Source organism: Pelobates fuscus, chromosome 9 (assembly GCF_036172605.1).
Source record: "Pelobates fuscus isolate aPelFus1 chromosome 9, aPelFus1.pri, whole genome shotgun sequence".
Classification (NCBI taxonomy): domain Eukaryota; kingdom Metazoa; phylum Chordata; class Amphibia; order Anura; family Pelobatidae; genus Pelobates; species Pelobates fuscus.
In genome coordinates, this window is record NC_086325.1 from 106,671,218 (window position 1) to 106,686,707 (window position 15,490).

General features: G+C 39.9%; 1 protein-coding gene across 1 annotated transcript in view; it reads left to right on the forward strand.

The window, feature by feature from the left end:
• MAPKAP1 (MAPK associated protein 1) overlaps positions 1-10,758 on the forward strand; it is a 180,254-nt gene extending 169,496 nt beyond the window's left edge. The window contains exons 10-11 of the mRNA XM_063431062.1: positions 4,528-4,625; positions 10,208-10,758. Coding sequence (XP_063287132.1) covers positions 4,528-4,625; positions 10,208-10,327 — 218 coding nt within the window. The 3' untranslated portion in view covers positions 10,328-10,758. The remainder of the gene's footprint in view (positions 1-4,527; positions 4,626-10,207) is intronic.
• Positions 10,759-15,490: the final 4,732 nt, after the last annotated feature.

Consider the following 15,490-nt stretch of genomic DNA (forward strand, 5'->3'; position numbering starts at 1 on the left):
AAGAGGATAGTGTGTTATAGTAGGCTATCTGCTTGTGAAGAAGATAATAGTGTGTTATAGTGCTGTCTGCTTGTGAAGAGGATAGTGTGTTATACTTGGCTATCTGCTTCTGAAGAGGATAGTGTGTTATAGTAGGCTATCTGCTTGTGAAGAGGATAGTGTGTTATAGTAGGCTATCTGCTTGTGAAGATAATAGCGTGTTATAATAGGCTATCAGCTTGTGAAGAGGATAGTGTGTTATAGTAGGCTATCTGCTTGTGAAGATAATAGCGTGTTATACTAGGCTATCAGCTTGTGAAGAGGATAGTGTGTTATAGTAGGCTATCTGCTTGTGAAGAAGATAATAGTGTGTTATAGTAGGCTATCTGCTTGTGAAGAGGATAATGTGTTATAGTAGGCTGTCTGCTTGTGAAGAGGATAGTGTGTTATAGCAGGCTGTCTGCTTGTGAAGAGGATAGTGTGTTATAGTAGGCTGTCTGCTTGTGAAGAGGATAATAGTGTGTTATAGTAGGCTATCTGCTTGTGAAGTGGATAGTGTGTTATAGTAGGCTATCTGCTTGTGAAGAGGATAGTGTGTTATAGAAGGCTATCTGCTTGTGAAGAGGATAGTGTGTTATAGTAGGCTGTCTGCTTGTGAAGAGGATAGTGTGTTATAGTAGGCTATCTGCTTGTGACAAGGATAGTGTGTTATAGTAGGCTATCTGCTTGTGAAGTGGATAGTGTGTTATAGTAGGTTATCTGCTTGTGAAGTGGATAGTGTGTTATAGAAGGCTATCTGCTTGTGAAGAGGATAATGTGTTATAGTAGGCTGTCTGCTTGTGAAGAGGATAGTGTGTTATAGTAGGCTGTCTGCTTGTGAAGAGGATAGTGTGTTATAGTAGGCTGTCTGCTTGTGAAGAGGATAGTGTGTTATAGTAGGCTGTCTGCTTGTGAAGAGGATAATAGTGTGTTATAGTGCTGTCTGCTTGTGAAGAGGATAGTGTGTTATAGTAGGCTATCTGCTTGTGAAGATAATAGTGTGTTATAGTAGGCTATCCGCTTGTGAAGAGGATAGTGTGTTATAGTAGGCTATCTGCTTGTGAAGTGGATAGTGTGTTATAGAAGGCTATCTGCTTGTGAAGAGGATGTGTTATAGTAGGCTATCTGCTTTTGAAGAGGATAGTGTGTTATAGTAGGCTATCCGCTTGTGAAGAAGATAATAGCGTGTTATAGTAGGCTATCTGCTTGTGAAGAGGATAGTGTGTTATAGTAGGTTATCTGCTTGTGAAGTGGATAGTGTGTTATAGAAGGCTATCTGCTTGTGAAGAGGATAGTGTGTTATAGTAGGTTATCTGCTTGTGAAGAGGATAGTGTGTTATAGTAGGTTATCTGCTTGTGAAGATAATAGTGTGTTATAGTAGGCTATCCGCTTGTGAAGTGGATAGTGTGTTATAGAAGGCTATCTGCTTGTGAAGAGGATGTGTTATAGTAGGCTATCTGCTTTTGAAGAGGATAGTGTGTTATAGTAGGCTATCCGCTTGTGAAGAAGATAATAGCGTGTTATAGTAGGCTATCTGCTTGTGAAGAGGATAGTGTGTTATAGTAGGCCATCTGCTTGTGAAGAGGATAGTGTGTTATACTTGGCTATCTGCTTGTGAAGAGGATAGTGTGTTATACTAGGCTATCTGCTTGTGAAGAGGATAGTGTGTTATAGTAGGTTATCTGCTTGTGAAGTGGATAGTGTGTTATACTAGGCTATCTGCTTGTGAAGGTAATAGTGTGTTATAGTAGGTTATCTGCTTGTGAAGAGAATAGTGTGTTATAGTAGGCTATCTGCTTGTGAAGAGGATAGTGTGTTATACTAGGCTATCTGCTTGTGAAGAGGATAGTGTGTTATACTAGGCTATCTGCTTGTGAAGAGGATAGTGTGTTATAGTAGGTTATCTGCTTGTGAAGTGGATAGTGTGTTATAGTAGGTTATCTGCTTGTGAAGAGGATAGTGTGTTATAGTAGGTTATCTGCTTATGAAGATAATAGTGTGTTATAGTAGGCTATCCGCTTGTGAAGAGGATAGTGTGTTATAGTAGGCTATCTGCTTGTGAAGTGGATAGTGTGTTATAGAAGGCTATCTGCTTGTGAAGAGGATGTGTTATAGTAGGCTATCTGCTTTTGAAGAGGATAGTGTGTTATAGTAGGCTATCCGCTTGTGAAGAAGATAATAGCGTGTTATAGTAGGGTATCTGCTTGTGAAGAGGATAGTGTGTTATAGTAGGCTATCTGCTTGTGAAGTGGATAGTGTGTTATACTAGGCTATCTGCTTGTGAAGGTAATAGTGTGTTATAGTAGGTTATCTGCTTGTGAAGAGGATAGTGTGTTATAGTAGGTTATCTGCTTGTGAAGAGAATAGTGTGTTATAGAAGGCTATCTGCTTGTGAAGAGAATAGTGTGTTATAGAAGGCTATCTGCTTGTGAAGAGAATAGTGTGTTATAGTGCTATCTGCTTGTGAAGAGAATAGTGTGTTATAGAAGGCTATCTGCTTGTGAAGAGGATAGTGTGTTATAGTAGGCTATCCGCTTGTGAAGAAGATAATAGCGTGTTATAGTAGGCTATCTGCTTGTGAAGAGGATAGTGTGTTATAGTAGGCCATCTGCTTGTGAAGAGGATAGTGTGTTATACTAGGCTATCTGCTTGTGAAGAGGATAGTGTGTTATAGTAGGTTATCTGCTTGTGAAGTGGATAGTGTGTTATACTAGGCTATCTGCTTGTGAAGGTAATAGTGTGTTATAGTAGGTTATCTGCTTGTGAAGAGAATAGTGTGTTATAGTAGGCTATCTGCTTGTGAAGAGGATAGTGTGTTATACTAGGCTATCTGCTTGTGAAGAGGATAGTGTGTTATACTAGGCTATCTGCTTGTGAAGAGGATAGTGTGTTATAGAAGGCTATCTGCTTGTGAAGAGGATAGTGTGTTATAGTAGGTTATCTGCTTGTGAAGAGGATAGTGTGTTATAGTAGGTTATCTGCTTATGAAGATAATAGTGTGTTATAGTAGGCTATCCGCTTGTGAAGAGGATAGTGTGTTATAGTAGGCTATCTGCTTGTGAAGTGGATAGTGTGTTATAGAAGGCTATCTGCTTGTGAAGAGGATGTGTTATAGTAGGCTATCTGCTTTTGAAGAGGATAGTGTGTTATAGTAGGCTATCCGCTTGTGAAGAAGATAATAGCGTGTTATAGTAGGGTATCTGCTTGTGAAGAGGATAGTGTGTTATAGTAGGCTATCTGCTTGTGAAGTGGATAGTGTGTTATACTAGGCTATCTGCTTGTGAAGGTAATAGTGTGTTATAGTAGGTTATCTGCTTGTGAAGAGGATAGTGTGTTATAGTAGGTTATCTGCTTGTGAAGAGAATAGTGTGTTATAGAAGGCTATCTGCTTGTGAAGAGAATAGTGTGTTATAGAAGGCTATCTGCTTGTGAAGAGAATAGTGTGTTATAGTGCTATCTGCTTGTGAAGAGAATAGTGTGTTATAGAAGGCTATCTGCTTGTGAAGAGGATAGTGTGTTATAGTAGGCTATCTGCTTGTGAAGAGAATAGTGTGTTATAGAAGGCTATCTGCTTGTGAAGAGGATAGTGTGTTATAGAAGGCTATCTGCTTGTGAAGAGAATAGTGTGTTATAGAAGGCTATCTGCTTGTGAAGAGGATAGTGTGCTTTAGTAAGCCATCTGCTCATGAATAAAAGGTAGCATCTTTATTCCATATTTAAAGTAGAGCCCAGCATGCATAGGGTAGATTTGGGCAGTGAAAAACAGACCACTGCACACAAAGAGTGAAGCAGGACAGTGAAGTACTGTATGCCGAATGGGATGTAGAAAACTGCTAGGGTTCCAGAAACTAACAATTGGGACCTTTTAACATGGTGTGCATTACACCGGGAAGAGCTAGTAAATCTAGATTTCTGCAGAGTCCGGTACCTTATCTTGCTTTCCTGCTTTAAGCCCTTACAGACCCTCCTGATTACACATCCCAGCAGAAACAGATTATCCTGCTGCAGGCAGCTGCAAAAATATGAACCAACCAAAGTTTAATTTGTGAAATGATTTAAAGAAGTTATATATTTGTCCCCCCTGTTTAAATCATAAGGCAGATTAATGGGACAAGATTAATGCATTGCAATGATGTTTAATTATTGTTCCAGGAAAAATGTACTACTTTTGTAGACTGCAAAATATAATAAAACAGGGGGGTGAGTGGGGTGTGCATTAGCAGTAACTCTAGCTTTTTCTCCAGCCAAAGCTTGTATGTAAATTAATGTAATGCTGAAAAGGAATATAGTGTTCCATAAGATCACACTGAATGTTTGTAATGAGAACTAGCTAGTATTGCAATGCTATGAATTTATATTCTGGAAGTTAGCATGCTGTGCTCTATAGTTGTGTTGAGTATCTTTGTGCATGTTGTGTATAATGGCACACTGGAGGCTTGACATGATGGTCTAGTCTGTTATATGATACTCATTATTGTCCTTTAATAATTTTCTTTTGTCTTCTTTAGGCCACGCTATGTTCAAACTGACTTACCTGAGTAACCACGATTACAAACACCTGTACTTTGAATCTGATGCAGCCACAGTTAACGAAATTGTATTAAAGGTTGGTACTGCCCTTTCCGAGTAGCGCAAAATAGTTTATTCAATAAAAATGGAAACTTTCCAGCTTTCTTTGCGGTGAGAGGGGATCATTCCTGTTGTTTACCATTTCATCACTCCGTTCTCTCTCATCCTGCCCCTTCCCACTCTGCTGTTCAGCTTTTAGAAGTCATGGCGCAGGGAAATTACATCACTGTTATACCAGCTCCGAAGCATAAAGATGGAGTGCTTAATGTTCTTACCCAGTAAGCACCAGAGTGGTAAGGAAACCAGGATTCCCCTGATCTCCGTCGGATTGGTGTGCAAAATGTGCAAGCAAAGATCATACAGTCAAAACAAGCAGTTGGGAGTCGAGGAACCCATATGTCCTTGCTGCATTTAAGACCCACAGGCAGGATGCATGACCCTCTGAGGCCGAATATTTGACACTTCTGGTCTATGTGTATGCTAGTGATTTTGCTGTTACAATTAGAAGACCTCATTTTAATAATTTACTTGAAGTGGATCTAGTGATACATACATTTGTGACAATTAATATTATGCAAATAATCCCTTTTTTAAAACGATATGCTAATCCTCATCTTCAGTGGCTTAATTGAAAAGTATATGTGATCATTGAAATGGTTATGGGTTATTCATTCATGTTTAAGGGGTAGAATAGATTATAGCCAATATGCTAAAATTGTTGCAGATTGTTAATTCTTTCAGCCAAATTCACTCGTTTCCCCCATTACCCATATGTATTTATTCCACAAAGTGTCTCAATAGGCAAGGCAGTGATACGAGATGTGTAAAGGCTTTTAGCGGGTAATGTGAGCCAAACAGGCGGAATGTTAACTCTACATCATGTGTATACAGAAGCCGTGATAATTAGCAACAGACCTAATCGAATGGTTAATTACAGCTTTTAGATGCACTTTGAAGATATTAATAGCCGGCATAAAACTGCCTTCATTATCTGTGTAGTTAAAGGGAATCTGTCATGAAAATTGTACCCTCAAATGTGCGCTAGTGTCATGTATTTTAGTGTTATAACTAATATATGTGTCCATTATATGTCTTTATGTTTTATTGACCTGGAATCACTACTCATAGCAATACGTTTTTTTTCCCCCCCTCAAAATGGGATTTATCCTGCTCATGTCTCATTAAAGCTTATTATCAAGGTGCTGCTTTATGTCAAAACTATTTAAATTTAAATGTTGTGATGAAAGCTGACGGATTCATCAGTGCACTCAGTCTGTCTCATTAGGGATTAGACTACCACCTCGATTTTGGAGCTTTAGGTTAACGTTAAGGGCAAAGCAATAGCTACTGACAAGATATGATGCCTCGTTGACAAAGAATTATGGGAGTTTTAGTCCACCAGCCGCTGAATGATGGGTTGCAGAGTGTAGTTCCATATGCACACCTAGACACATGTTTTCCTAGTGCCTTTACTGGATTGTATGTGCTTCTGCCATTCGTAAACGTGGATATATCGGGATGACTTTAAAATAATTATTATGTTACATGAGGACAATTTGAAAATCTGCCCTGCTTACAATGTCTGTTTGAGAATGGCTTAGACCAGGGGTGCCCAAAAGGCAGATCCCCAGATGTAGAACTACAGCTCCCATGATGCTTTGCATGCCTCAAGAGTGCTTTAGAATGACAAAGCATAATTGAAGCTGTAGTTTTAAAACATCGGAACACATCTGAATAACACTGGAACATCTTGATTTATATTTATATGTAAATATCAGGACATATTCTTAGATTCTATAATGCATTCCTTTCTAAGGGGGAAATAGAGTTGACATGTAAGGTGTATGAATTTTAGCATAAAGTGGGTCATTAGCAAAATTAGGAATTCTTTGAGTTTGGCCCAGAATTTGGGGATTTTACTCAAATCTCAGGATAAACTAGTAGCTATCTAAGATCCCACAATGTTGTGATATTTACAGCAATTTGGTACTACTTAAATCTTCCTAGTTAGCATACCAGTTAAAATCCTTGCTTGACCACAAGTAACAGCATTAAAGATATTTTCATTTCAGTTAATTTAAAATAAAATGAACTGACCTTTAAAATGTATAACTAGACTTTCTATCTGTTAACATTCAATTTATAGTAATTTAAAGCAATGGTATTTTGCTTCCCAGATATTTCTTTAGATTAAAAAAAAGGCTCCTACTATATCAAACATGGAAAAGTAGCTTGACAAACCCATTTTGTGGATTGGCCGAATTTACTCGATAACAATGAATATCCTTCCCTGCATTTTATTTTTGTTTCAAGCTTTGCCTCTTCCTATCTCGAAAAGAGACTTGGCCCCCTTACAGAAAGCAATCGACAGGTTTGTCTGGCAAAATAAAAGACACATCTTCTACAGACTCAAGACAGCAGGAGGAATAGGGCTTCCGCATTTACACTTTTATTATTTAGCGACACAACAAGCACAAATAGCTTTATGGAACACCCCACCTGAGGAAAGGAGATGGGTGGACCTAGAGTCCCTGATGATGGGTATTGACTTACCCCAATTTTACATCTGGACCCCCAAGGAACATAGGACCCTAATACGCACCAATTGTCCGACCATAAAAAACGCCATCCGGGTCTGGGATAATGTGGCTCAGAACTACGGGCTCGTGTCTAATCCATCCCCTATGATGCTCATACTTCGGAATTTGACCTTTTTACCTGGCATTCAAGCCAGGGAGTTTAAAGGAATAGAATATGCAGGGCTCCAACGAATTCACCACCTATACACTGGTGATTCGGTGTTTCCCTTCGATGTTCTTCAATCTATAACCACTTTAACACAGGCAGACTTCTTCAAATACATACAGGTCAGAGATTTTGCCAACCACACGTTAAACAGGCAGCTTGCACTCCACTGACTTTTTTACGAACGACTCTGCAACGCTGAAACCTATCAGAAAGACTTATCACCACATTATATGCATACCTGGGCTCTAACACAGACTGAGGCAGGTTAGACTACACAGACAAATTGGTCTAGATGATTATTCTTGTTCTTGGGTAGAACATTGGTTTAAGGATAGAGTACAAAGAGTTGTCATTAATGGTAATTTTCACGCTGGACAAAGGTGGTAAGTGGTGTCCCTCAGGGTCCTGTTTTGGGACCGCTTCTATTTAACATATTTATAAATGATCTTGAAATAGGCATTGAAAGCCATGTTTCAGTGTTTGCAAATGGCACAAAACTTTTAAAGTAATAAAATGTGCAATTTTGGGCAACTGTTCTAAAGAAGGATATCATGGCACTAAAAAAAGTGCAGAGACGGGCTACAAAATTGATAAAAGGAATGGAGCATTTTACTTACGAAGAAAGGTTCAAAAATGTAATTCTCTTTAGTTTGGAAAAACAGCGCCTCAGAGGGGATATAATAACATTATACAAATATATTCAGGGCCAGTGCAAACCATTAACTGGAAATCTATTCATAAACCGGGCTATACATAGAACACGAGGTCACACATTTAGCTTGGAAGAAAGATGTCATCTAAGGCAAAGAAAAGGGTTGTTGTTTTTTACAGTAAGAGCAATAAGGATATAGAATTATCTGCCTGAAGAGGTGGTTTTATCAGAGTCCATACAGATTTTTAAACTACAATTGGATAAATACTTGCAAAAACATAACATACAGGGATATAATTCATAATTAGTGAGGTAATAGCTGCTTCATCCAAGGAGACACCTGACTGCTATTTTGCGGTCAAGAACAAATTATTTCCTAGTTTGTTGCAAAATTGGAAGCGGTTCAGACTAGATTTTTTTGCCTTCTTTTGGATCAGCAGCAACAAAATATGTGAGGAAGGCTGAACTTGATGGCCGCAAGTCTCTTTTCAGCTATGTAGCTATGTAAATGGGAGGCAGAATTGGGGAAGGTCCTCGAGGGAATTGACTGGCAAGGCATATGGGAGGCCAACAGAAAAACATCCATCTGCATGACCCTCCAAGAACAGTCTTATAAGACCATGTTCCGTTGGTATACCACTCCTGTTAAACTATACAATATATGGAGACTGTGTGGGATCAGAGGCACATACTATCACATGTGGTGGAGCTGCCCACAGGTGCAAGAGTTCTGGAAAAAGGTGGGTACACTCGTTTCCCAAGGCCCACACAAACAATTAGACCCGGATCCCTGCGTGTTTTACTCTCTAGATCAATAGATGGTTTGACTAAAGCAGAACAAGCACTACTTCATAAAATTATTCTGGCGGGCAGAAGAGTCTTAGAGAAAGCTTGGCTCGGACCCACGCTACCCCCATATACACGGTACTGCTTAAACTGAAAGATAATTATTTAATGGATAAATTGACAGCGCAAGTAAGGGGGACCACAACCGCCTTTAAAAAGATATGGGAACCCTGGGAGGAATACAGTAATCTGGACAAACAGAGCGGGCAGGCGTTCTCCGGACGCCTACTTGCCTTCCTCTCCCCGGTGTTCACCGATCTCCTCGCATGCTCCCTCCTCCTTCCTTTCCACCCCTCCCCCACCTGTCCGTGGGTGTGGGCACTGGTCTCTGGGGTACTGAGGCGCTCTATGGCGTACGCTGCCGATGACTGCTGACGATCAGCCTGCCCTTTAGCTTCCCTCCACTTTCTCTACCTTCTGTCCTACTCTCCTGCCATTTTCTCTTCTCTCTCTTTTCTTGTACTTTACCTAAATCTAACCCCTCTCTAGGGGGAGCTTTTTACGTAAGACACACAGTTAGAGAGTGGACACATACACATCCACGCAATAACAGTTACGTTGACGGTCTCAGAGATACCAAACTCATTAATCTCCAGGGCACTGCATATATTTAGGCACTTCAATATACCACACACTCTAGTGCATATGAGCAGGTGTATATCACACTAAGGTTTCCTAACCATCTTCTAATGCTAACTGCAACGCCAGAATGTGATGCCGAGAGTCCGAACTAACCTCAACTTCCAATAGAACAGTAGCAGGTCAGAGTACCGTCATGCTGTAATGCGATGTTAAGACCACTTTATGCTTTTCTTTAGACCATCCACTGTCTGAGGCCTAGCTAGAATATAGGAAAGTTCATTTAAAAAAAGAGAAATGTGAACTAGGGATTAGGGTAGAGGAGACGGTAGCAAAGCACAGGGATGCTAAAGAACATGTTGCCTGCGTGCTACACATGTCAACTGTTCCTACAAAACAAATGTACCACTGTGCAAAATGTTTCATTGACACACGTTGTATTTTATGACCGCCTGTTATACAAAACAAAATGTATGTAATCTGTCTCTTCACCTGATCGCTCATTCACAAATAAACAAATTTAAAGGCTTCTACTCACAGATAGCACTTCTAGAGAGGTCTAATAATGTAATATCTCATGTCCTAAGCCATTTCACAGTATGGAACGTTTATTTTTTAAATGTTATAGGATGCTCTGCTCATTTTAAGATAACGCTTTTCTTTTGAACCCACTTTCTATATATGTGTGCTTCCTCTCATATCCAGCGCCCCCTTTCATGTGACATTTCCCTTGTTCTTTCACCTCTCCTCCTGTTTTAATTCTGGCTATTTTTTGTCTTCATATTCTTTTGCAGGTTAACTACATCCTGGAGTCACGTGCTAGCACAGCACGAGCAGATTATTTTGCACAAAAACAAAGGAAATTGACCAGAAGAACCAGCTTCAGCTTCCAGAAAGAGAAGAAGGCAGGTTAGGAGTAAGGATAAGCTCCGCACTGGGGTGCGGTAGGATTCCAGAGATCTACGGCAAGCAAGCCACAGACGTCTTCTGTCCTCTTCTTATGGACACGTGCAAGGTTCACTTAGGAATATGATTGTGGGGTGGATGAGACAGTCACCCCAAGCTAACTTTTTCCCTTTACCATACAGAGGATTTAAACCCTAAACTTCCCATTGCTTTCCCCACTAGCTGTCCCGCAGGTATGATCAGTGGATGGCGCTATGTTCACCACCTCAACAGGGTCAGTTTTTGAATTTTTTTTCTTGAAAGTTGTGGACATGCTGGAATGTGACTTATGAAATCTTCACTTTTGGCTGTGTTAAATGCAACAGATATGGGTTGCGTGATTTTGTGTAAGAATTTGGGATGTTACAGAAGTGGATTTCTAAAATAAAGACTTTTGAGAAAAAAATTGTGTGCTTGAATTTTCTGTTTAGTATTGAAAGGTTTCTATTTATATCTGTGTGTATGTGTAAAAAAAATGGAACACATAAGGAGAGGAGGAGACAATATGAGAAGTAAAATCTGCAGGAGCAGGAAGTATATGTGGAAAAGGTGAAGGGAATCATACAGATGTGAAGGGATAAAAAATTTAAATCTCTTTAGTTTGGAAAAACGGCGCCTGAGAGGGGATATGATAACATTATACAAATATATTCGGGGCCAGTACAAACCATTATCTGGAAATCTATTTATAAACAGGGCTATACATAGGACACGAGGTCACACATTTAGGCTGGAAGAAAGGAGATTTCATCTAAAGCAAGGAAAAGGTTTTTTTACAGTAAGAGCAATAAGGATATGGAATTCTTTGCCTGAAGAGGTGGTTTTGTCAGAGTCTATACAGATGTTTAAACTGCAATTGGATAAATACTTGCAAAAACATAACATACAGGGATATAATTTCTAATTAGGGGGGTAATAGCTGCTTGATCCAAGGAGACATCTGACTGCTATTTTGGGGTCAAGAAGGGTTTTTTTTCCTAGTTTGTTGCAAAATTGGAAGTGCTTCAAACTGTTTTTTTTGCCTTCTTTTGGATCAACAGCAAAAGCATATGTGAGGAAGGCTGAACTTGATGGGCGCAAGTCTCTTTTCAGCTATGTAACTATGTAACTATGATATTTATGTGGATATGAAGATTAATGGGTGAGGATGAAATTAATAGTGTTTAAGAATAAGGAATCTAAAAAATGAGGCAGGACAATTAATCAGTGGCTATGTCAAATAATACTAGTAACAAGGTTAAACATTTTAAGTCCTATATTATAAGTCATGACTAAAAATTAATTGTCACTGCAAGCCTGGAGGGTCCATGGCACACTCACCGGGGTGAATTTCTACTAGCCAGGGTTGAATATTATCTTTCCAATGACTTATGGAAATTTTGAGTCATGATTTCTAACATGTTTTTACATTGTTTTCATTGGTGTATTATCATTCCGGGCATTTATAAAGCGCCATCGTATTCCGCAGCGGTGTAGGATTACAGCTATTTTCACAAAGATGATGCTAAGTTTTTTGCATGCTTTTTAACCTAACTTGTTATCTGTTAACCATTATGAGGTGCCTGAATATAAAGACCACCCCTCTATTAGACATAGACATCTCTGTTATATAGTAAGGTGTGCAAGGCAATATAGACCACTCAATAGATGGGAAAAATTTAGGCCAGCTGTTTATGCAAGTTATGCAAGTATTTATGAAAATACAAGAACAATGTATCTGTTTGACATTCTAACATCTTTGATACCTGCTACATTAATGTGTGTCATATGACACTGTCTTTTAATAACAGCCTCTATTTCAGTGAAAGATAATATAAACTATATTAACTGACACAAAAAATTAAATTCACAATGTACAATAGGCTCATGGTGTGATGCAATCTTGAACAAAAATCAGATATTAATTTCTGTCCACCTCTTTAATGACAAACTGTAGCCAGTATTTCTATCACTAGAGGGGTTAAATACCTCGCAACCCCTTTGTAAATAAATGGGTTCATTTATTCACTGTAGAAATAAAATCCAAGGCATGAGTTATGCAAAAAAAATGGATGGGATTAGGATTGATTTAGTACTTACTGCAAGCTATTGTTTTCATTACGGTAAAGGATTGCTCAGCAAACTAATGAGATTTCTGGTACATTGGGGTCTGTATGCTGCAAGTCCCAGTGGGCACATGACGTACTCGTAGGACTAGGATGATAGGACAGGCTGAAAAGCCAAGGGTCACAAAGGCTCCATGTAACACACTGTGACTAGTATTGAATGCTGTTTTATAAACATGTACAAATAGCTACATTTTCCTTTCATATTTTACTTATGTAATTACTGTCCATAGAATTGTCCGTATTGCCTCTTGTTACCGTTATTTATAAATCTTTGCTGGTTTTAGACACATTTCCCTTATTAAACCTATTCTTTTGTGATTAGTGGCAAATGAGAGTTTAAAGAGACACACTATGCTGTCATGCATTATGGGGATAATGCATTCAAAATTGCAATAAAACAATTTAGAAAGCTACTTTTGAATTTTCATTGTGTAGTATATTTTTTTAGCTTCTGTTGGGCCAGACTTGATCCTCCTATTATTTTCAATTAAAATCTTAGAACACATTTTATAGACCCCCTGTTCAGCAATAGTCTAAGGCAGCCATGTCAAACTGAGTGTAAGCTCTCCCTTCTCAGCTTCCCGCAGTGATGCCGGGAGCCGTAATATGACATCACTCCGACTCCCGGCATCATTGCGGCAGGCAATGGAGCTGAGCAGGGAGAGCCTGCCCAACAGCCCCACTAGACCCCAGATAAGAAACCAACCCAGTTTGTGTGTGCGTGTGTATGGCTGTCTGTGTGTATAGATGTATGGCTGTGTATGTGTATGGCTGTAGCTGTGTATGTGTATGGCTCTCTGTGTGCATAGGTGTATGGCTGTGTATGTGTATGGCTGGCTGCGTGTGTGTGTGTGTGTTTGGCTGTCAGTGTGTGTGTCTGTCTGTCTGTTAGTGAGTGTGTGTGTGTGTCTGAGGAAGCCTGCATGTCTGTCAGTGAATGTGTGTCTGTCTGTGAGTGTATGTGTATGTCTGAGTGATTTTGAGTGTCTGTGTATGTCTGTCAGTGAGTGTGTCTCAGTGAGTGTGTGTGAGGGTTTCAAGGAGTAACGTGAGGATCTGCTTTTATAAGGTGTGGATGGGGCCATTGGGGGTATGCCAGAGGCCGGACTCCAGACACTGCTTGTTGACTGTTTTTTTATTATTATTATGTATTTCTTTTTTTAAACAGGGGAGGGGTTTAGTAGACTGGGGGGCAGGGATATAGTAGATGAGGGGGGTCTAGTATTTAGTAGACGGGGGACTGGGATTTAGTAGACGATGGGGGGGTAGGAGTTTAGTAGACGAGGGGGGACTGGGGTTTAGAAGAGGGGGTGAAAATTTACGTTTGTTTTTTTTTGCGGCCCACATAAACTTAAACCTTGTTTATTTGGCCCTTGCTAGCCTCTGAGTTTGACATGCTTGGTTTAACAAACTAGTGCAACTGAAACATATATTCTGTTAACTTGTCAAATAGCTTCATTCATGTTTTCCATGAATGAAGCTAGCCATGATTGCAATACAGACTGTCTTCTTCAGAGCTATATGAAAGTGCAAAGGCACATGTAAGTAGAAGTTCATGGATGGGAGGATTTAATAAACACAACTTCCCCTTGTGATGTCATTGAGCAGGGTGTGGGTTTAATTACTGCAGCTATATGTAAGAGAATGCAGGTGGACATAGCTCACACCATAACCTGCACAAGGAGTGTAGTTCCATGGGGTACTTGGAGTGTCGATTTAAATGCTGTTGCCATAAACATGTAAGCGCATGAACTACTGTGGCTGAGTGCATGTGTTGATACAGAGTGCAATTTGTGTGCTACCAAAAAACTTTTAGCTGTGGCAAATTGAACATTGATTTTAGAGCATACTGTCACTTTAAGATTTCGTATGAAAACTCCAGATATTAGGCCTGTAGGACAAATGCACATTGCAAAAAGAAAGCAGACATGGAAGGGTAAAACATCTGTACATAACCAAAATGCCAGCTGTGCCATGATATTAGCAATGATATATTTGGTTCTCTGCCAGATGTTCATTAAACAGCTGCAGGGTAGAGTACACAACAAACAAACATGTCCAGAAACAGATTTCCAGTTAGGTGATGCGAGTGTAAAGCTAGAGAGTTAAAGGAACAATACACATATATATTTTAAAGTAAGGCCATATAGCACCTGTTTCTATGCATCATTATTCTACCTCATCTGTGGTGTTTATTTTAATGCACAAAGTCTTTACCAGTTGCCTAAATATCTGTCTCTGGTTTGTTGCATATTCAAGAAGATAAAGACTTCAGACCAGAGTGAAAACCATAGAAATCACAAAGCCATTAGAGATGTTCTCAATAGTGTTTCCCAGACGTATAATGTTTTTAATTTTTTTTAGAAAGACATAAATGAACAACTCTGCCTACTATTTCTTCCAGGCAAATATATCCTGCCCCCCCTCTCTATCTCCACAGACCTTGCCACGGAAAAAGTAATAATACTAATTTTGTAAATATTTTTGGTGTATATAAAAGTATATATAAAAGAATATGGGGCGGGGCCTGACCGCATTGCTGAGAGGACGCTAGCTTCAGCAGCTCCTGCAGCAATCACCAATAAATCAGATTTTCATAACCAAAATGGCGATCAATCGTGATCCAAAATGAAACCACCCAAGCAACATATTATGAATGCTATCCACTCTACAAGTGTCAGAGGACTACACACATGGCGGGTGCGGGAGGGACGGCCGCTTTCCCGATGCCACAACAAGCTGACTCTATGTACATGGGCCCTCGTTCTTCCCTCCCCCTGGACTGGTGGGGGTTATCCCAGTCTGCCTTCACACAGAGAGCACTCACCTTCGAGACACTCCAGGAGGGCGCAACTCCGACCGACGGAAATCACGAGGCCAAGCCAAGATGGCAGACGGCACTGCGGCCCACTTGGAGCAACAGACCACTAGCAACTGGGTAGCAGCCTTCCAGACGAAATTCGACACCATATGCAGGCAATTCTGGGAGCGACTAGAAGAGAAAAGCCAACCTCCTGCTCCAAC